Raw genomic sequence first — 23,284 nt, 5'->3', positions numbered from 1 at the left:
CAAGCAGGATGCGAGTGATTGGGCTGGATGCTGCGAGGCTTTTTTTTTTTTCAAGTTAGGAAGAGGGTGAAGAGCCGGGGGGGGCGCATCCCCAGAGCCTCGCACTTCGCCGCCGCCCGCCAGTCGCTGTCCGGCGGCCGCAGGCTCCCGAGTCCCGCGGCGGGGACCCCCCCGGCCCCCCGGCGAGGCGGGCGCTGATGTGCGGAGCGGACTCGCCCTCCCCGGGCGGCGGCGGCGGCGGCGGCGGGCGCGGGGGGCGCGGGAGCCCGGCCTTCGGGGGCCGCTGAGCCGCGGGGACTTCGGCCGCCGGCGGGGCGAGCTGCGGCGGGGGCGCCCGCTCCCCGGAGCCCCCGCCCCTCCCGCCGCACCTGCCCCCCCCCCCCCGGGCCTCCCGCCGGCCGGCGGCGCCCGCATGTGCCGGGACACCTGAGCCGCGCGGTCGCCCAGGCCGCCGGGAGGCGCAGCCCCGGGCCCACCTGCCGCGGCGGGAGCAGCATGGGGCTGGCGGCGCTCGCCCCGGGGATGCTCGTGTGGCTGCTCGCCTCGGGGATGCTGCTCCCCGGGGAGCCGCGGGCGCGCGCCGGCCTCGCCTCCGAGGACGCTTCGGACGGGAACGAGGGCGACGGAGCGGACGCCATCGACTACCGGGACCCCTGCAAGGCCGGTGAGTGCCCCCGCGCCGCGGCGCCGCCTCACCTGCGCCCCCGCCCCGCCCCGCCCCTGCCCAGCGCGGGCGCCCGCGGCCCCACTCGGGCTGCACGTCCGGAGGCGCTCGGGTCCGCCCCCGCTCCGGGCCGGGCTGCGCGCGCCTGCGGGGCCCCTCCTCGCCCCGTCCCGGTGCCCCGGCTGCCCCCGCTGCCCCGGCTGCCCCGGCTGCCCCCGCTGCCCCCGGCTGCCCCCGCTGCCCCGGCTGCCCCGGGAGCTCCCACGGCGGGGGCGGGCCACGTGCGTCGGCGCATCGCAGTGACCCCCCGAAATGCAGAGACCCCAAAGCCCGCAGCGTGCGACTGCTCGCCCCGTGCAAACTCGTGCCCTCGCCCCGGCGCACGCCCCGGGATGCGCTGCGGCCGAGCCCGAGCCCAGCCGGGCGCCCGGGACCGTCTCCGTCCCGCTCGGGGGCGCCCCCGCAGTCCCCCCAGGTCGGAGCCGCGCGGGTCCCGGGTCCGAGGGCGGGGGCTCCGGGGGTCCGAGGGCGGGGGTCCCGGGTCCGAGGGCGGGGGCTCCGGGTCCGAGGGCGGGGGCTCCGGGGGTCCGAGAGCGGGGGTCCCGGGTCCGAGGGCGGGGGCTCCGGGGTCCTAGGGCGGGGGTCCCGGGTCCGAGGGCGGGGGCTCCGGGGGTCCGAGAGCGGGGGTCCCGGGTCCGAGGGCGGGGGCTCCGGGGTCCTAGGGCGGGGGTCCCGGGTCCGAGGGCGGGGGCTCCGGGGGTCCGAGGGCGGGGGTCCCGGGTCCGAGGGCGGGGGCTCCGGGGGTCCGAGAGCGGGGGTCCCGGGTCCGAGGGCAGGGGCTCCGGGGGTCCGAGGGCGGGGGCTCCGGGTCCGAGGGCGGGGGTCCCGGGGGTCCGAGGGCAGGGGCTCCGGGGGTCCGAGGGCGGGGGCTCCGGGGTCCGAGGATGGGGGTCCCGGGGTCCGAGGGCAGGGTCGCGGGGTCCGAGGGCGGGGTCCCGGGTCAGAGGGCGGGGGTCCCGGGGGTCCGAGGGCGGGGGCTCCGGGGGTCCGAGGGCGGGGGTCCCGGGTCCGAGGGCGGGGGTCCCGGGGGTCCGAGGGCAGGGGCTCCGGGGGTCCGAGGGCGGGGGCTCCGGGGTCCGAGGATGGGGGGTCCCGGGGTCCGAGGGCAGGGTCGCGGGGTCCGAGGGCGGGGTCCCGGGTCAGAGGGCGGGGGTCCCGGGGGTCCGAGGGCGGGGGCTCCGGGGTGGAGGATGGGGGTCCCGGGTCCGAAGTTCCGGGTCCGAGGGCGGGGACTCCGGGGTCCTAGGGCGGGGGTCCCGGGTCCGAGGGCGGGGTCCCGGGTCCGAGGGCGGGGGCTCCGGGGTCCGAGGATGGGGGTCCCGGGGTCCGAGGGCTGGGTCGCAGGGTCCGAGGGCGGGGTCCCGGGTCAGAGGGCGGGGGTCCCGGGGGTCCGAGGGCGGGGGCTCCGGGGTGGAGGATGGGGGTCCCGGGTCCGAAGTTCCGGGTCCGAGGGCGGGGACTCCGGGGTCCTAGGGCGGGGGTCCCGGGTCCGAGGGCGGGGTCCCGGGTCCGAGGGCGGGGGCTCCGGGGTCCGAGGATGGGGGTCCCGGGGTCCGAGGGCTGGGTCGCAGGGTCCGAGGGCGGGGGCTCCGGGGGTGGAGGATGGGGGTCCCGGGTCCGAGGTTCCGGGTCCGGGGGCGGGGTCGCGGGGTCCGGGGGCGGGGGCTCCGGGTCCAAGGGCGGAGGTCCCGGGGTCCGGGGCGGGGGTCCCGGGGTCGAGGATGGGGGTCCCGGGTCCGAGGGCCGGTCTCCGGGTGGGGGTGTCCCGGGGCCCGAGCGCGGGGTCTCAGCGCGGGCCTGGGAGGGAAGGCGCGGCCGGTCCCGCGGGGGGCGGGGGCGGGGGCGGGGGCGGGGGCGGGCCCAGGTGCCCCTGCCTGGCGAGGCGGGCCTTGGCGGGAGCTGCCCGTCGGTCGGTCCGTCCGTCCGTCCTTCCGCCCGCAGGTGGGCCGCTCTGGGTGGAGGGCGGAGGCTGTGCGGGCGGGGGCGCGGGGGGGGCGCGGAGGGGCGCGGGGGGCCCTGGCCGCGGGGTGACCTGGAGCACCGCGGGGCGCAGCTCGGAGCCCCCGCCCCGCTCTCCTTTCGCCAGTGCCCGTCGCCTTCGGCCCTCGGTCTGTCCCGGCAGGTCTGTCGGGCCCTCCCGGTGGTCGCGGCAGGACTCCCGAACATACTTTTTTTTTCTTTGAAAAAGGACTTTTGAATCGTGTTTGCGACTGGGTGAAGATTCTGGACGTCCCTGTTTTATTTATTTATTTTTTATTTTTTATTTTTTTGGACGTTCCTGTTCTAGCTGAAGGGGGATGAAGTGTTATTTCTAAAGATCCTCTAGGAAAACGTCTATTCTGATGCTCTGTCGTGGGACATTCAACTGGCTATGCGTATTAAAAAGAGAAAAAAACCCAAAAACTCCAACGCATATGTATCCATCGGCCTGATGGCAGGAATATAATATAGTTTTCTATACAGATTCAACAGAAGTTCATGCCTTTTAAAGATCATCTATTTCAAGTATGGATATAAGAAGTCTCCAAAATTAGTACTATTTTCAGAAATGATGTTGTTTAGGTTTACCTCGTGTTAGAAGTTGTCTAGGGTAAGGTCGTAGACATAATTGTTTTCTTTTCTTTTTTCTATTTAAGAGTGTTTTCGATTTTAAGATTTAAGTGGTTGCACCATGTGTATTGAACTTGGCCTCAAGCATAAATGTTTATTATCCTCAGCAAATAAACATCTAGGGCAAGAAAAAGACCTTCAGGAGCATTTGCTTTTGTTTTTCCTTTAATACTGGCTTATTTTAGAGGATAACTGTTGAAGACAAAACAAGAAAAACAACTTTAAAAGTGTATTATTACTCAAAACCAATTTCTTCCCTATCGTTGAGTACTAGAGTGTACCCACCTGTGTATGTGTGTCTATTTATATGTGTAATGAAAGAGAAATAAGAATGGCCCAAGTGGAAGGCTGAGAAGTATATCCAAAATCTGAGATCACTTTTTAAATGACCAACCCTGCTTTTTAAATTAAGTGACATGAAAGGTTTTAATTTCCCATCTTGGTTAAAGAGTGGCAAAATCTTTTTCTTTTTTTCTTTTTTTCCTTTTGGCACTGTATAAGACGAGTAAAAGTTGTAATAACAGGAAAAAAAACTAAGTAGCACATTGAGATCCCAGATAAGAGTCCAAAAAAGGTCACTAAAATAAGAAAGTTGAGGATAGATATGTGAAAGAAGGCCACAGAAAAGCAAGAGAGGGTGCTCTCCAGATTCTGGGGCACCTTTGATCTGCCCTTTCGCAAGAGCTAGAGTGGAGGGCGAGGGCCATAAAATAAAGTGCCCTTTCTGAACTTCTCCAGCGAGATCCTGCCTTTTCTCAAGCTATGCAGTGGCTTGATGTCATAACGACTGGCATCGCTTTACAGTTTCAAAAGCGCTTGGAAGTACGTTATTCAGCTCAACAATTTGTTGATCTTCCCATTACGCAGGTAGGAAAGCAGATGCTCCGTGAGCTCAAATGGTTGTTAAGATTATCCAGAGCTTGATGTGATGTCTTCTGGCTGTAAAACCTGGCACGTAGATAGACAGACAGACAAATAATTACACTGCATTCTCGGCCAGCCTGTTGGAGGCCTTCCTTGAAATACAAACAATAGAAATTTGATCTGGTTTACCTAGAGTCTAGACTAAAAGAAGTGCAGTTACTTTCACATCTGATAAGCGTGAAATGACTAAGAATATGGTTTCATCTTTTCCAAACCCAGTTACAGTATAAAGTCTTTGAGGGTAGAGGTCATACCCGATTTTTTAATGTTTATCACAGGGATAGATTACCACTGCTGACATCTAGTAAGTTCTCAGTTCCTTTTCGATATCTATAGACTATACATATTGATCTTCATCCCCTAGCTACAGATTTCTGTCCTAACCAGTAACGTTACCCGAGGAGAAACAGTCTTCATATCGCTCGTTAAAAATTGTGCCCTTCTGGGATCCCTGGGTGGCGCAGCGGTTTGGCGCCTGCCTTTGGCCCAGGGCACGATCCTGGAGACCCGGGATCAAATCCCACGTCAGGCTCCCGGTGCATGGAGCCTGCTTCTCCCTCTGCCTGTATCTCTGCCTCTCTCTCTCTCTCTCTGTGACTATCATAAATAAATTAAAAAAAAAAATTAAAAAAAAATTAAAAAAAAATTGTGCCCTTCTTAATGTATTTGTGAAACGGTGTGGTTTTCATGCCCACGAGACCTCCGATGATTTCAGGTTCGTGAAACCACTGGACAAAGAGGAAGCCTTGTGTGCACTGAACATTCACTTAGAAAGACATTTTGGTGTAAGTGAAAGTAGGTAAGTTAGTGCCGTGCAGCTTCAGGTCTATTTCGATAGCCAAGTCCATTGGGACGGAATAGAGGTAATTAATCTCTCTCTCTCTATATATATATATAGATAAACACAAAGATGCAGCTAATTCAGAGGGATCTCTGATTGTCTTTCTTCAGCACGGTACATAGTCATCTGAGTTTGCAGTCTTACTGTCTAGTTCAGAAGGTTCCCGAGGGACTCGGGGGAGCTGATGCTGCAGGAGGCCATTCCAGAACAGAGAGAGGCAGAGGTATCCTGTTTCAGTGTTGTACTGTTCCAGTAGGTGTTAATCAGAGTATTAATAGCTGTGAAGAGCCTGGGCAGATTCGGTGTGCAGCTTAATCTCTCAGGTTTGTCTAGAAACTACCTGGACAGACAGAGACCCTGAGAAACCGACTCTCTATCAGGAAAGCTCAGGGCAGTTGAAAATGTAACATGCAGTAAAAGGGATGAAAGAATTTGGTAGTTTGAATGACGGGTAAACGTAAACTGTTCAGAAGCTTGTCCTTATCCTCTTTGGATAAGCGCAAACACCCTGAAAGAAGAAGAAGGAAAAAAAAAAGGCTTTCTATCTTGAATCTTCTGAGTAAATGACTCCTTTCCTTGGAAAAACTCCAAACATGGTTAAAGGTCAGTGACTTGCAAGGTCTAAATTAGCCTTTAGAGTGGCGTACGCAAGGCTGTTTACCTAGAAACAGGGTTTGGGCGTCCTCAAGGCGTCTTCTTGCTGCTGTTCTTTATGATCAGCCTCCCGGGGCCCTCGTACATGAATTCTTGGTGTGATCTTCCTAAGTTTATAGGCTCTGGTAAGATCGCCCTTTCTTTCAGTCCTCGGTGCCGGGCTCCCCAGCTCCGCGGTCAGCCTCCTAAGTATGACATTTCAGAATTTGATGTCCAACCCTGTGTCGACTTTATTCTTTCATAGTATTAAATATTGAAGCATGTATTTCTTGGTCAGCACCTCCGTCAGTTGCCAAACCCTCATGTTAAAAAATGCATTTCATGGAGCGGCTTCTCTTTACCAGCCTCTTTTCTTTTAGTTTTCAGGCCTCAGATCTTGTTTTTTTCTTTTTCCTTTTTTTTTTTTTTCCCATCCCTCCTGTTTCTGATGCCAATTCAGAAGTGGCCAAAATATGGTCTTTGCAAAAGGAATGGACAGACATTGTATTCTATGTACTTGGATTCTCTCTTCATCCTTTGCCAATAGTGATTCTGTAGCCCTCGTCGTGAGGGTCCCCGTCCAATTTTGGCCCATAAATGGCCATTCCTGTCACTAGGTATGGATTAGATAGACTTTTTTTTTTTCTCTTAAATATATTCCCACAGAGTAAGCCATTTTTGAAGCTCCTTTTTGTTTGTTTCTTTACATCTTGTCTCCTGAGATCTTCCCATGTCACTTGCAAGTTCAACGTGTCGTTGGAATCCCTCCTCGGAGGCAGCTCGGGTAATCGTTAATGGAATCTTTATGATTTCTGATTCAGACCTACTGAATTGGAGTCCCCCCCTTCTCTGTTTAGGCCTCCTTAGTCTATGGTGGAACAGTTAAAAGGGGGTAGGAGCCTTGCAAAGGCTTTTTGAGGAACTTAGCGTGTACTTGCACACGTTTCCTCTTGCCGTCACGATGGCTCACTTTTTTACGAAAGCCTAATGTGTGCCGTGTGTGGTCTCTTCTGCAAAAACCATATTGTCTTCCCCCGTGATATATGCAAGGACCCTATTTTTGTACGTCTTAGCAGCTTCCCCTGATTTAAAATTTAATCTCACTTGCCTGTAGTTACCATCCCGTTCTTTGTAAACCTTAAGAATATTAGTCACGTTATGATCCCTTAGGCCTCTTCACCAGCGGGTGTATTGGACAGAGGTTAGCCCTTAAATGTTTCTAGAACTCAGATGGATGGTATCAAGTGCTAGGGATTGACCAGCATTATTCCTTTTCTTTTTAGAGTATTGTCTATTAGTTCTTATTAGTACCTTAGACCCATCTGCTTAGAATATTTAAAACTAGGACCTCCCTAAGCTTTTCTAAGAATGCTTGGAAAAGATAGAGGCCAATAATCCATTTAAAATGAGGCCTTACACATCCTGCTGGGACCATCTGGTGTCTGGGGAGGTGGGGGAAGGGGACCATGCTGCTCCCCTGAACTGGAGGAAAGCCCCCTGCAGCATCTCGAGCCCGTAGCTAGGCCTGGGCCAGGCCGAGGCTCAGGTGCCCGGCAAAGTTTCTGGGGATGTAGGGCATCCTCTACTGGGGGAATTTTGAGGCCTCTTACGGTTCTTTCCTAGTCCAAGATCTGGACTTAATCCTGGACCGATCCTCCCTAAATGATGGAGTGAAGAGTCCTCCCCCCAACCCTGGATCCAGTAGAATGATTTAGCAATATGGCTTTAGTGGTTTATTTCCTTTAGTTATCTAGTGAATAATGATGCTTGGGGAGGAACATTAAAAAAATTAAAGCCTTAAAGCTACGGAATGAATTGCTCAGAATGTGTTCTTTCCCAGAAAGCAGGAGGGAGGGAGTCCCTTGCTTATTTATTTGGTTCTTGCCGTTGTCAGCCCTGAAAATGGGATATTGACGATTGGATTCTGAGACTTTGTGGGTTGGCCGATGGAATCCTTGTGCTGTCAGCTCTTTGCAAAACGTGTGCTAATCCCGTCAAGCCGTTTGAAAGAGCTGACTATATACTTGTATTTAAGAAGTATTGTACATTAGGTGTTAATTGAAATCCAGAAAGCGAACCAAGGAGGCGTTCGCTGGTCTTACTCAGCTCTTCTCTTGCAACTTATATTTATAGTTTGAGCTAAACTATTTGCTGTGGACCATACTTAAACACCACCACCACCAACAACAACAAAAAGCACAACTTTCTTAATGATAAGAGTTCTTTAAAAAGTTGAAACCGTGCTTGAAGGAGGCCTGAAGTGTTTGCACATGTATTATTTTCCCCAAACAAAATCTAACGTTGTGTATTAGTGAGCTACTCAAAGCATTTACCTAAATGCTTAAAAAAAGACACCCTAACGTTTTGGGGTGCGTTTTTAGCGCGCTGCACCGTTCTACAAGTCGCAGAGTTGCACGGGCACGGAGTCACAAAGCCTGCACGTATTGTGGGCATTTGCTGCCTTCCCCGGGTTGTGAACTTCCAGTGGGCGATGTTTAGCTCGTGTGTTGGGGGAGGTGGGGGTGGGGGTGGAGGTGTAGGGGGTCGGCCAGCTTCTTCTTTCCTTACGTTTCCCATCTGTGTTACTCGGGTGGGACCCCTGGGGCCCCCGGGTGCCCCTGGCCTGGTGGGCCGTCTCCTTTGGCCATGAGTGGACTTGAGGTGCTCCCAGGATGGTGTCTGTTGTTGAGCAGCGTTGGGAAGCCCCGTGGCCTCGGTTCCAGGAGCAGCCCATGGGAGGGACGGGGCTCTGTTCCTCGGGGCTCCCGTTTCTGACCCCAGGCACCTAGCAGATGGGGCTTTGTGATGTTCTGTGCTATCCCTCACGTTGGACGTTAGACTTTTGAAATGCCCCAAGGAAGAACATCCTGTTGCACTAGAAAACAGCCACGTGGAGAACTTTCTAGAGAATGAGCCCATATACCTCGTAGATCCAGGAATGGCCTCTGTGACTCCTGTCACAGTAGCGTAGTTCACAGTCTCACGTTAAGCCTCTTCAGCGGTCACCTGCCTTGGCCCTGTGTCCGTGAGCAAATGTGACAGTTCCCCTTCTGGGGCACACGGGGACGCGGGGCGGGATGGCTCAGCCGCAGGCCGTGGTGACAGTCGCTGAGTGATCAGAACTTGAACCCAGGGGCTGTATGTCAGGTGCTGGCTCTTGGCCCCCCTCCCTGGGCTCCCCGGCCAGCACCGGTGTATTAGGGCTGGGATACCGGGGCCGCCCGGGGGGCTCGGTGCTTGGGGTGGGGCAGCTGCCCCCCGCCCAGGGCCTGACCCCGGGTCCCGGGATCGAGTCCTGCAGCAGGCTTCCCCCAGGGAGCCTGCTTCTCCCCCTGCCTGCGTCCCTGCTTCTATCTCTGGGTCTCTCATGAATAATAATAAAAAAAATGACCTGCAGTTGAGGTGGTGGTGCCTGTGGCACGGGCGTCCAGCTGTCGCGCAGGTGCTCTCTGTAGTGAGAAGCGTGTTGCCCTCGACGTCTTGCGCTGTGTCACCTGCCCACTGCACGGTCGGAGGAAGCCCGGGCACCTCGGGCGGGGCCTGGTCCCTGTCCCGAGTGTTCTCCAAGCGGACCCGGTTGCAGACCAGATGCCCGCGGTGTAGGGCCCCGCAAGGAGGCGCAGGATCCACCTGAGCAGAGTCAGAGCCGCGGGCGCTGCAGGGCGGCGGGCGGGCCTGGAGGCTGCTGCGCTGGGTCTGAGCAGGGCCCGTCCTCACTGCCCCGTTCTTGGCACAGGCGCTGACGTGTTGTGTGGCAGGTGTTAAACTGTGTCACACTGGAGACTTGCTGTGTGAGTGTCATTCAGTGCGTGACTCGGGCCCCGAGAGTGAGAAGCGCGTCCTGGCAAATGCAGGCCATTCAGGAAAGTGCTTTGCTGTGTGCCTTATGTGCGGGGATGATGCGTGAATGCCTTCGAGAAAACAACTATGCCGAGACAAGGCTCTTTTTTTAATTTTTAAAATTTTTTTATTTTTATTTTTTATTTTTATTTTTTTTTTGAGACAAGGCTCTTAAAGAACTTCATCTTCTCAATCCTAACTTGCCTGAAAGCCCGAAGGTCAAAAGCTTGAAAGCTTTGCGGGGATCATAGGGGTAACTAGACTCCTCGGAACTGCCCTGTGGTTTCCTAAGACTAGGAAGTCTGGCATGTTCAAAATATATACTTTATGTGATATTTACTAAATTACAATTTCTTTGAAGAAAGCCTGCTACTTTGAGCAAATTATCATGTGTTCTAGGAGGAAGAGTTCCTTCTTGTATTTTTTCTCAAACAAATGCGTAAGAACAGAATCTGGTAAAACAGGCTTCCTTTCCTGTTCTCTTCTTTTCTAAACCTAAGAACCGAGGGGATGTTTTTTTTTTTTTCCTTTTAGATACACATTTTAGTCCCAGGGGAAGAAATGGCATCTCTCTGGACCTGGGTAGACTACGGCCTACAGGCAGTGACCAGGGGAGGAATAATTAGGATTTGCCATTTGGAATGGGTAATGGACGTCGTGACCTAAACCAGGAGTTGGTGTGGACTCATGTTTCTGGGAGGAAAGAGATTTGTGAGATTTGTTGGGTCAACTAATGACCAAGAGTCAAACACAGAAAAAACGATATTGATGATAAGATACGTCTCCAGTGTGTCCAGGATTAAAAAGAATTTACAATAAGGGTAGATTTCTAGTGTATGTAATGGTGGGAGGGGCTTCATACACAACACTGTGTGTATCATTAAAAAGTGCTCTGTAAAGTATCTTATCTCTTTTTAAAAATTTTTTTTTAATTAATTAATTTATTTATGATAGTCACAGAGAGAGAGAGAGAGAGAGGCAGAGACACAGGCAGAGGGAGAAGCAGGCTCCATGCACCGGGAGCCGATGTGGGATTTGTTCCCGGGTCTCCAGGATCGCGCCCTGGGCCAAAGGCAGGCGCCAAACCGCTGCGCCACCCAGAGATCCCCAAGTATCTTATTTCTATATTGAATGGTAGTTGTGGCTTCGTGTTTTAGGATAACTTACCCTAGGTCACCCAGTGATACAAACAGAATTTGAATCCAGAACTCTGGATTCCATGTGTTGCCATGCTGCTGCTTCTCTCTCCCTCCCTCCCTCCCTTGCTCTTTTGGATGGGGATATTTTTGAAACTTGGGGTTGGTTTCAAAGATTATTTTTTAATATTTCAGGGAAACATAATAGTGCATCTGTTAAAAACTTGGCATCTAGAGCGAAGATGGGTGTGGCTTCTAATATCAGACCCACCCTATGGTAGTCGTGGCTTTTTGCGACCTCCACAATACTTCGGTTTTCTGATCCATAAAATGGAGATGCTGTTATGATCCTCATGGTGTTATTACAAGACCTAAATAAATGTTAGGTGAAGACCACTCTGTCTGGAACATAGTAAACACTGTATAATTTTTACTCATCGTGCCAAAAATATAGAGGAGGTGGAGGATTTCTTTTTTAATTGCAGCTACTTATTTGTGGGAAGATGATCTTTATCAAAACACTTTGTAGATAGAGTTCTTTTTTCTTGTCATATATAAAAATGCTTTCATATCTCAAGTCCTCCAAACCTTGCATTTGAGAGGTTAAGTCCCTAAGTGGAAAGGTAGGGGAGGTTTGGAGAGGTAACGGGGACAACCAACATACACATTTCAGTGTGTTGTTCTCTTGACTATTTGCTCAAATACTTAGTAGATCTAAAATATATTGACGATTTTCAATTCACATTGACTAATGTGTGACTGGAATCTTGGCTATGTAGTCTTTCAGTAATTTCTGGTACAGATTTTGCCATCTGGATTAATTTGAAGAGCTTACATACTCACAATCCTATGTTTACACAGAGCTAAGATTAAGCACATGGCTCTAAGCTACAAATATTCAGAAGTTCATCAAACCTTAATCGAACACTTGCTGTTGATGAAACGTGGATTTATCCTTGGAGTTCTAGAAATGTGAAATATGATACAATGCCTGACCCGGTGTAAAGTCTTTTTTTCTTTTTCTTTTTTTCCTTTTTTTTTTTTTCGGTGTAAAGTCTTAACTTTATCATTTTTAGATAGACAATATTTTATGTATAAATAATTGTATACTAATCACTGAACTGAATGCTGAAGTTATTTCAATTTTTGCATTTGAAAATGGTACTATTATAAGTCGTGACACTCAAGATGTATATTCTTCTAAGTTTCTCCTGCAATTTTCTTTACTCATGATATATGAAGAGGAAGCCTTTGTAGAGGGCATAAACACTTTTAAGAAAGTACTTTGCAGACTTTGTTATTTGGCAGGGGATTGGGAGGGGATGTGACTGATAATTACGCAATTATTTGGAAGAGGTCTGTATTGGTAATATGATTTTTCAATTATTTTTCTCAGATCGATTTAGAAATTTCAACTTATTCTTTGTCATATTTTCCCACATCATCTATTAGAGCACATTTCGGCCCTTCACACAATATCCTTATCCTTACATATATTTAAATATACATGGGTGACTTTTTCTTTGGTTGCAGGTCCAGGAGAAGCAAAAACAAATGGTAAATTGAAAAAAAAAAAAAAAACAAAGTGTCTAGTCTTTTTTCACTTGCAATATTCTACTGTGGTTTTGAAAAGCAAATATAAGTTTTGCTTTCTTTAAATAATTCTGTGTGGCTAGGTGGTATGGCAATTGAAAAACAAACTATCGGTAGTAAGCAATGTAATTTCCACTGCTGGCTGTGCTGTTGTACTTGTGTGCAACCTTAGGATATCCCTTGATTTTCTGGGACTGCAGTCTCTGAGGTTTAGAAACCTCAAGGCTGTCCAAGCTACCAAGCCTTTTGAACCCTCGCGTCCCTGACAACAGAAGCAAGAGCTCGTCTGAAGTGGTACCAGGAAGTTGCAGGGCCAGTGGCCCGTAGTGTTCATTAAGAGGGAAGGGAAGATGCTTCTACCTCCCCAGTGGGCACTCTTGTTAAGGCCTCAGGTTTCTCGTGGCTCCAGCCCAATCATGGCAGCCAGCGGATGCAGCCGCAGTCACCGTGGAGCTCCTTGACTTGACTTTGCCAAAATCATCGTTGAAGGCATTTATGCATAATATTCCATCCCTCTTCTCCAGCTTCAGTCCATCAGGAAAAAAATTTGCCAATGCAGTGACCAGGTATTCAGGCATCACCTATGTGCTTTTCAGAACTTGTTGGGCTCACATGCCATTAGAGTCAGTGTCGCTTGATATGTTTCAAGGGAGAGACGATTGCTTGTTGGATGAGCAGAAAATGGCCAGTGGATGGGGAAAATTCAGTTCTTTCAACTTTGAGGTCGATATTCATAATGGAGAGAACGAGTCCTATAGGCAAGTTTCTGTGGGAAAGTTCTGATCTATAAAATGGAGAATCTGTGGGAAAGTTTTTCTGGCTTAAAACATGAAATGTACAGTATATTTAAAGATACCTTCTTATATCAAATAATCACATATCTGTGCTTGGAAACATTCTTCCACTTGGCATAAGCGTATATTGTTAATTATCTCTATAAAATTCAGTTTCAAAAACCTTCAATTTATTTAAATTGTCTGGTAAAGAACTACTTTTTTCACCATAAGTTAATATTTTATGTATGAAGAGTTTTTTAATGAAGAATCTCAAATTCTCAACAAATCATTGCCAAAGGAAGTCTCCATTCTTGAGCTTTTATAATAGTAAAGAATGAACACCAGTAGACATTAATAGCATAGATGTAGGTAGTATGGTTTTCCTTAAAGAGCACTGGGTATCATGTCAGAAGACTTAGGTGCAAGTCTAGGGTCTTCTGTGTTTAATTCTATTATTTTGGTCTACTTACAGCTGCTGAACTTAAATTCTCTTATTTCTAATATGGGGGTGGGGTTACCCCATCTATGAAACAAGTAAGGATTAAATGCATAAGTGTGATGCACTGTACAAGTGCAAATTAATACACCGATATTTTGCACCTGATATGTTTCAGGAAGATTGGGGAATACTAATAAGATGTGTCCCCTCCAGTAATGATTTCAAAATCTACCAGAAAAAAAAAGCAGCAAATATTTCAATTATCAATGTGAAAGTGCAGTAAACAAAATATCATGGTAACACGGAGGAAGGAATGCATTAATTGCATTTGGGTTTGGGAAGGCTTTTCAAGGAAGGTGACATTTGAGTTGGATCTTGGTCTTATAAGTTTCTTCCTGGACAAAAGGTGGTGTAAAACTTTACAGAGTCCAATAAATAAGATAAAAACTGAAGTTGTAAAGATTCACAGAATTTTATGAAAGAGGAGGTGGTAAATAGTCCAATGTGGGTAGTGCAGGGGGTATGTAAGGGTTTATGCTTTGGCAAGAAATGATTTGGGAAGGTGCAATGTAAAGGATTTGTAAGGCCCAGGGGGGTTGTGGTCTGGATCCCCCTTTGCAGCAGGAAGGTGATTTACTGAATATTTAGGTCAGGTTACTGGCTTGAAAACAACCTTATTTTTTAAAGATTGGTGAGGATGTAAAGAATGGTTTGATATGGTAGCAGGAGGAAGTAAGGCGCAGGTAGGAGCAGGAGACTTGTAAGAGCTACCCTAGAAATGACGGCAAGTGTTGATAAGTGCTTGCATTTGTACCGTGGCAGTAGTTAGGGAAAAGAGGGGTTGGCTTTCAGAGACCAACTGGATAGCACTGGAGTAAGGGGCAGAGGGTAGAAGAAAAGGAAGACTCAAAGATGATGTCTCCAGGGCTGTACGCTTGAGTCACTGGAGAAGCAGGGATACAAAAGAGCAACGTAAGAAACACAGACTAAAAAAAACACAGTTTGTCTTTTGTAGAGAAATATAAATTTGGTTTTATGATCCCTTTGAGTCACACTGACCTGATGTTTGTTATCGTAGATCCCCTCATGTTGTTATTCTTCAAGGATATATTGATTATATTCAGACTTGTGTATTCTTTATTAACTTTGAAATCAATTGTCGTGTCTCGCTGTTTAAATTGGAATTGCTTTGACTCTAGGGATTAATTTAGAGAGAATTATTTTTTATGCTATCGAGTCTTCTGATCCATGAACATGGTATATATCTGCATTTGTTTAGGTTTTCTTTAATACTATTTAACACATTTTTAGTATTTTTAACTATGAAGGTTTTTTTCTTTCTGCATGTTTTGACAAATTTATTCATAGGTATTTTCTATTTCTTGATGACATAACTATACCACTTTATAAATGGTACTTTTAAGCCACTTGCTGCTGTTGTGAAATGTATTTGACTTCTGTTATGTTTGCTTTTTACCCCAAATCTTTGCCAAACTTTCATTCATATTAATAATTTATCTCTATATTCTTCACACAGGCAATCAAATCATCTGCAATAAACATGTAGCTTTGTCTCTTCCTTTACAATTCCTATGCTCTTAATTTACTTTGAGTTTTTTCCCTTACGTGCTGGTAGTCTAACCGTGTTATTTGAAATGACGATTGAGGGCTAGATTACTCTGTTCTCAGTTTCAAGTAGAATGCTTTATTTATTAATTTGCTATTTGGTGTCTTAAAAAAAAGATACCTTTTATCAGATTAAGGAATTCTGCTTTTACTGAGATGATAGGATTATCTTTATCCTACCAGTTAGTGTGGTGTATTAGAGTAATTGATGTACTAATATTAACCCTCTTTGCATTTCTGGGATGAAACCAATTTGAACATAATCCATTATTCTTTTTAAATCCTTGTATTCTGTTTATTGATACATACTTTAGAATTTTTGTTTCTGTGTTCATTAGTTAAATTGGCCTGACTTTTTTTTTTACTGTTCTTATTGGGCTTTGGTTTCAAGGTTCTGTTAGCCTCATAAATACTCTGGAATATTTTGTGGAAGACTGGAGTTGTTTGTTCCTTTACTGAATTGAAGTGATTATTCTTTGTTTCTGTCCAGTGTAAATTTAAACTAAGTTATCTGCTTGAGTTTATTGGGCTACCATGGTAGTATTAATTTAGAATTCAGACCTGCTTTGGGAATGATTTTTGCCTATGACATTTGAGAGGATATTTGCTTTTTTCTCTTCTATTTAGTTTTAAGCTTCTAGATAATCAGATTCTGTGCAGTTACCTTAGGTGATACGAGTTTAATATTCATTCTTCCTTATAGTCAGGCAGCCAAGATTTGGGAGTCTTAGTTATTTTGGGGGGAGTTATCTGTTATACTTTCCAGCTTTGTGGGCCTTGTGCTGTGTCTTCTTTCTTCTGAGTCCTGGTTGACAAGAAATTTTAATCATCAGGTCAACCGAGCTTGGCAAATGCCCTCACTGGAGAGCTGTCTTTAGTCTTCTGACTATTTTTTTGGGTTCCCTCCTTCACTCAGCCATGAAAATGTTTACTCATTCTGTCATACATCCGGGGGGATTTTTAAAACTATTTTATCTACCAGTTTTAGTTATGCAGGAAGCTCCAGTACACGGTCTGCCATGTTGGTAGAAACTGCAGTCTTTATAAAGGATTTTGAGTGTTAAAAAGTACTTTATAATGTTAAGCATCATCAAGGAATTTCTTTTTAGAATTTACAAATTATGATTAAATGGCTTTATTCAAAAGAAATTTATCATTTTATATTAAATATAATCATAAGATCTTCTATGAGAATATACCATATGTCTAATTTGGTTCATAATGACCAAGCCACCATTTGCTTGAGCTGACTTTTCAAGACATTCATTCAGTCCTAGGTATGCACCAGAGGTCCAGAAGTTTCATGAGTTTTACGTGAAGATATCAATGTAAATGTAAAGATTTTCACGCCCTTCACTTGAAAGAATTCAATTCAAATTTCATGGGAAAAGAAAATCTATATGTAACACAAACTAGCCATTGTGATTTGCAAGGGAAAGACCTGCTTGAATGAAGCAGTATACACAGGTTACCTGCACTGACTTGCTGTCTCTTTACCTTGTTAGGAAAAGCTAGGATTAGGATTTTCATTAATTTACTGTGATGTAGATCAGGAATGTGTTTTAGCATATTGTGATATCTAATGCAATTTGTTTTATTGATTTTGAAAACATAGAGAAGCAACCCACCATTATTTAATCTCTTTAATTTTTTTAAATTAATAAGATTTTTTAAAATTTAAAATAAGCAGAATTTTGTTAATCTCTTCTCACATTTATTAAAACTCTGACTAATATGACTTTAACCTCAATTAACAATTAACTCATTCAAAATTTCCTGTATTACTTTTGAGTTGTAAGTCCTCAAAGTAAGTATTATTCTCTACATTGTAGAAATATAGCTCTGAAGGTACTCTTAGGGATTATAACCTAAAACTCCTCATTTTAGAGGCATTACAGCACTGTTTTGAAGTCCTAACCAATCCCAGTTACCATGCTTAACCTACACTGAAACAGACTATGCAGATAGGTTGAGCTGGAGATGGTATTTGTACGTATGAATGGAGGTGAGTTAGTGAATGTGTCATCACTGATTCAGTAGTTTCCTGAAAATAATGCTATTGTTTTCTTTCAAATAAGCATTGCTTTCTCTATACTTTTTTCTTTTATTTTTTTATTCTTTTTTTTTAAGATTGTATTTATTTATTCATGAGAGACACAGAGAAAGAGAGAGGCAGAGACACAGGCAGAGGGAGAAGCAGGCTCCATGCAGGGAGCCCGATGTGGGACTCAATCCCGGGTCTCCAGGATCACGCCCTGGGCCGAAGGCAGGCGCTATACTGCTGAGCCACCCAGGCTGCCCTCTATACTTCTTTTAAAACACAGTACTACTCTTTTCTGGATAAGTATTAAGTCATTAACATGGAAGATTAGGTCCGTTTTATAAATGTAGTAGGAACAGAAAATAAGAAGGTCAGAATAAACTCTGAGGATAATCCTATCCTACTTCACTTTGCTTTTGGGCAGCTTCTGGTCTGGGTACCTCAGTGACTCTCTTGCCCTTAAACTTGTGCATTCTTTTTTATTGGTGCCTCTGCATCATGCTCAGTTTTTCTTACTTAGCCTTGATCTGGGTTGTGCTTATAGACATTCTTCTTCTTCAAAGAAATTCTCCTGACCTTACTTTAGAGGAGTTCATCTTCAAGATGGTAACCATTTCTGTCAACCTCATTCCTTATCACAGCTTCAAATTGTGCTTGTCATTTTGAGTCATTAGTGAGCATGTAAGCTTGCACTGAGCTTTTGAGTGAGAGTATCACTGATAATCTTATCAACTTCCATTGAATGATAATAATTTTTAAACTGCTTTTTTTTTAGTAAGATTTTCTACATAGGTGTTCACTACCTAAAGAAAATTTGATCAAAATCAAATGACTATATTTCTTAAAATGGGGCTGAATAAAATCTTAATAAATTCAAACTATGTGAACTTCTACTTCTGACCAGAGTGGGGTAAAAGGGGCCAGATTATCACTGTGCCTGAAGCAAATGAAAAAGTGGACAAAGTATAAGGAACAATAGTTCTAAGACATTGAGCATCAAGCAACAAAGGACAGTGGTCTTTGGGAGACAGGAAATAAAAGAGGCATAGAACAGGGTTGGGGAATCCAGGCAGAGACCAGAAGTCTCCTTATGTTGAGGATTTGGAGCTGGGAGTCCAGAATTCAAGGCAGCTAGAATTTGCAGGGCAAAATACCAGAGAGGTGATTGATGCACAGAGAAAAAGCTCTTGAGATCTGCAGAAAATCCCTTTGTCTCCTGTTATTCAGCAGATTGTCCATCCTGAAGAGTTAGCTGACTACTGATTGGTCTATGCTTGTAAGAAGTCCATCCAAGGCTCAGGAAATAACTACCCTAAAAAGATAAGGTCGAAAAATCCTTGGAGCTCACACAGAGCTGGTAACAGTGTCCTGTTCTCACCTAGCAGAATGGAAAACTCCATAATTCACTAAATATCGGGTAAAATCTGAGAAGCATTTTTACAAAGTATTGGCAAAAACTTAGCTCTAGACCCAACACTGCTCTGGGCCTTTCTAACAAAACTTGAAAAAAAGACCAGAAAGGATCCAAGTTACTGGACAGTTTTCCAGAACAAAACTCAAGAATATTTATAGAAATATAAAAATATCCAGCAATCGCATCTGGCATGCAATCGATATCGCAGCATTGCTTTAAGAGGCAAAACAAAAACAAAAACAAAAAAGCACCCCTGTGAACACAAAGAGAAAACATTGGAAACAATGAGAATGTCTATTGTTAAGAAAATGGCTGATTAAAATATGTTAATGTGGTCGGTAGAGAATAAAATGAAGATGTTGAAAGAATTAGTTAAGCATGTATCTCTTGACCTAGAGACATTCATGGTATATAATAAAGGGGAAAAAGTGAGTTCCAAAAACACCCACAAAGAGAAATTCTGTATTTGTCTATATATTGTTTACAGACAAAAGATAAGGAAATGGAAAAAGATAAGGAAGGATACACACCAGAACCAGAGTGTTAGTATTTGTTAGCTGAGGAAATGAAACTGAGGTAGGGTGTGGAGACCACATATCGGCACTCCTGACTTTATTGTACTTTAATACAGATGCTGTGTCTTTGCAGATACTGTTGTTTTTTACCAATTGAAGGTCTGTGGCAACTCTACATTGAGCAAGTCTGTTAGTGCCAGTTTTCCAAGAGCATATGCTTATGCTTATTTCGTGTCTCTGTGTCACACTTTGGTAATTCTCACAATATTAACACAATTTTTTATTACTATATTTGTTATGATGATCTACAGTGATTATGATTCACTGAAAGCTCAGGTAGTGGTTAGCATTTTTTAATTAAGGCATGTACATTTTTTTTTCTTGACATAATGCTATTATACACTTCATAGACTGTAGTATAGTGTTAACCTAACTTTTATATGCACTAGGAAACCAAAACATTCATTTGACTCATTTTATTGCCATATTTGCTTTATTGAGGTGGTCTGGAACTGAACCTGCAAGATCTCTGAAGTCTGCCAATAATTTTTTCTTTCATATAATTGAATTATTTCAGTTGTAAAAGAAGCACAAATTATCTTGTAATTTTTTAATCCTTAAAATATTTAAGAGAATGACAAGACTATATGAGGATATTAAAGATCTTTATAATATAAGATGACAGCATGGAAATATTAATTTGACTATATGCTTTGAATCTGTAGCTATAAAAATGAGATATGCATGTGGATAAAAATTAGTAAGAACTTCAGAGTTTTTTTAAAAGAGTGCTAGATATAAGTATACTTCCCCCCTTTTATATCTGAATATTTGTGGGCAATAATAATGATAGCTCTGTGATATAAAGTATGTGAAATACAGATGGATGTGGACAAAGTGTAGATGAGAAAATGTAAAAATGAACAGTGTTAGGATGGCAGGTTATGATTCATTTTATGTTTTCAATTTCCCCAAACTGTATGTAATGTTGTACTGTCTTTATAATAAAAAATAACTCAAAACCCAACAGGGCCTGCAAAGAACCACAAAAATATGTTTTACAATGAGGAGAAAAATCAATAAAACTTTTAAAGCATCTCAGAAATGATACAGATGATAGGACTAGTGGGCAAAAACATTAAAATAATTATCACAACGGTATTTTATATATTTAAGAAGCTAGAAGAAATGTTTAACATATCATTTGGAGACCTGGAGGATATAAAAAAGACCCAAATCAAATTTGTAGAGAAGAAATATCCAGTGTCTGAGATTAAAAATACCCTGGATGGTATTACCAACAGATTATACAGGGCAGAAGAAAAGGTTAGTAAACTTGAACACTATACAAGAAACTATGTAAAATGGAACACAGAGAAAAAGGACTTTCAAGATACGAGCAGAGCATCCATGAGCTGTGGCGCAAGGTCGAGTAACTTAATATTGCAAGCAATTGGGATTATATTTTTTAAGATTTATTTATTTTAGAGAGAGAGAGCACACAGCAGGAGGAAAAGGGAGAGGAGAGACAGAGAGAAAAAGAGAGATCAGTGGGGAGGAGCAGAGGAGAAGGAGAGAGAGTCCCAGCCAGACTCCTCACCAAGCACAGAGCCCGTGACGGGCCTTGATCACATGACTCTGGGGTCATGCCATGAGCCAAAACCAAGAGTGGGTCACTTAACTGACTGAGCCACCCAAGTGCCCTGCAAGTAACTGGAATTCTTGAAGGAGAAGAGATAAACGTGGTGGTGGAACTCAGCCTAGAAAACCATACGTAATGACTCTCTAATGAATCTCTAAATGTGACAGAAACAATCAATCCGTGCATGCAATAATCTCCGCACACCTGCAGTACCAGAGACCTGAAGAAACTGCACTATGTCACATCACAATCGTACTTCTTAAAAACAGCGATAAAGAGAAACGATGAAAGAAACCAGAGAGAAGAGCACATTACAGAGGGACATGCAAGGGAACTGTAGATGGGGGAGCAAATAGAAGAATGACAGCGGGTTTCTCATGGTCAGCGCTGCAAACTGGTGGACGGTGGAGCAGTGTCTTCAAAGTACCGAAAGAAAAACATTGTCAATCTAGAATCTTTTACACAGTGAAGATACCTCTCAGAGATGAAGGCAAAGTACTTTTTCGGGCATATGAGAGCTGAACAAAGTTGTAAGTATCAGCTTACCCTGCCCTACAAGAAATGTTAAAAGAAGTCCTTCAAGGAGAGGGCAAATGGCAACAGGACCGTCTGAATCTACTCAGAGCATGGGAAACGATGACTCCATTGGAAACAACTTTTCTTTCGTTGTTTGAATCCCTAGTTTAACCTTTCCTTCTGTCCTGTCTTAATGTGTCTCATTTCACAAAGGATTTGGTGTTCTACATTCTCCCTGTTTATTGTGTCTTTCCACACTGCCATCCAGTTCGCATCTCCTGAGCCGTATTTACCTTGTTATCTTCCCTCCCTACTGTCCTCCTTTTGCTGGCGTACCCTGCTCATACCCCCTCCCTCCCTGAACCTGCACACATCCACGCATGCACACACGCACACTTGTGCACCCTTCCTCTTGTAGTGGTGCAATTTGGTTAAAATTAGCATCAAGTACAACTTTGAGGAGATCCTAGAATAATTAAGAGTGGTAAATCCTGGAAATGGTTAGGGTTAGGGACTGAAATGAAAAGAGAACATCTGAATATGTTAAAACCAATGTTATGATTTCTAATCTGTTTTCTAAAAGCATCATCCGTTGCTTATCTGACTCGTTCTCTGGTTGCTCACCAATGAGGCATCCCACAAATGTCCAGGGAGGCAGATGCCCTCATTATCTTCTAAAGTGACTGCTTGTCTTTGTAGAGTAATAATAATGCCCCAGTTCGTTTCAAGATAGGAGCAATTTTCTAAGCGTTATAGGTCAAGAGTCATCCACTCCTGACTTGATTTTATAAATGAAAGTTTTATTAAAAAAAAAAGCTTTATTGAAACACAGCCGTGTCTCATCTTTTCCATATTGTCTATGGCTGTTTTCATGCTACAATAGCAGAATTCAATAATTGCAACTACTATAGTTAGTATGGACCTCTCGTAAGCCTAAATTGTTTACCTTTTGGTCCTTTAAGGAAATGTTCATTGGCCCCTATAGTTACTTAAAATTAATGAGAGCAAACACAGTACTTACTACCTACTATTTTTTTTTTTGACTTTCTTTTTTTAGAGAGAAAGTATCTGTGCATGTGTGCATATGCCGAGAGGGGAAGGGCAGAAGGAGAAGGAGAGAGAGAATCTTAAGCAGGCTCCACACTGAGATCACGACTTGAGCAGAAATCACGAGTCAGATGCTTAACTGACTGAGCCACTCAGGCGCCCCTATGTACTAAGCTTTAAAAAAAATATGTTAAGTACAAATAATAATTTTAATACTCATAAAAACCGTATAATGTGGGTACTGTTCCAACACCTATTTAGCTGAGGAAACTGAGGCACACAGCATTTTGTCCTAAGTCATAAACTTAATAAGTGGTAGGGCCAGGATTCAAACAAAGGTGGCTTGACTCCAAAGTCTGGGTTTTTAACAGCTGTCTCATACTGCTGCTCCAATTAAAGAAATAAAGGAAATACAGAACGAAAAAAATCCGGCACATAGAGCACATGGTTAATTTATGGTGGACAGCCAACCAAGTTGGGTGAAAAGCAGAGAATTATTTAAATTACAAGAAAGAAGAGAAGTTATATTTAATTAGTTTTAATTATTGCAGTTTCTTCAGGCTTATCCACAAAAGAATAATTAAATGACTAGCTGTTTTTTTTTTTTTTTAATTTAGTTTTAAACAGCCTCAGCGAGTTACCTGTTTGAATTAGACCCGCATGTCAGGATGGTAATTCTGTAAGATCAGTAGACTCGGACTCCTTTTGTCATCTTCTCTATTTCTCTATTTGTCTTTTCTTTTCCATTGGGTTCAGTGTCACATCCATGGAACTTTTCCACTGAGGAAGCAAAATCATTTCCAAAAGTTTAGTTCCATGACTCTGAGTTTTCCTTAAACCTGTTTTATATTTTCTGCATCGCTGTAGTAGGGAAATCAGTAAGCATTTATATTGCTAATTGTTTGCAACTAAAACACGTGAAACAAAACAGGCCCAAGAGGTTCTGACAGCTTGCTTATTTTTCTTG

The 23,284-nt window shown here is 45.1% G+C and overlaps 1 protein-coding gene across 2 annotated transcripts in view; it reads left to right on the top strand.

The window, feature by feature from the left end:
- The first annotated feature begins 368 nt into the window (after positions 1–368).
- Positions 369–23,284, top strand: part of TLL1 (tolloid like 1) — a 196,432-nt gene continuing 173,516 nt past the window's right edge. For both annotated transcript variants that reach the window (XM_041739072.1, XM_041739071.1), the window contains exon 1: positions 369–664. In XM_041739072.1, the coding sequence (XP_041595006.1) occupies positions 496–664 (169 nt within the window). In that variant the 5' untranslated portion in view covers positions 369–495. The remainder of the gene's footprint in view (positions 665–23,284) is intronic.

The sequence above is a fragment of the Vulpes lagopus genome, chromosome 23 (genome assembly GCF_018345385.1).
Source record: "Vulpes lagopus strain Blue_001 chromosome 23, ASM1834538v1, whole genome shotgun sequence".
Classification (NCBI taxonomy): domain Eukaryota; kingdom Metazoa; phylum Chordata; class Mammalia; order Carnivora; family Canidae; genus Vulpes; species Vulpes lagopus.
The sequence above is the reverse complement of the archived record's forward strand: the minus strand, read 5'-3'. Positions and strand labels throughout refer to the sequence as shown.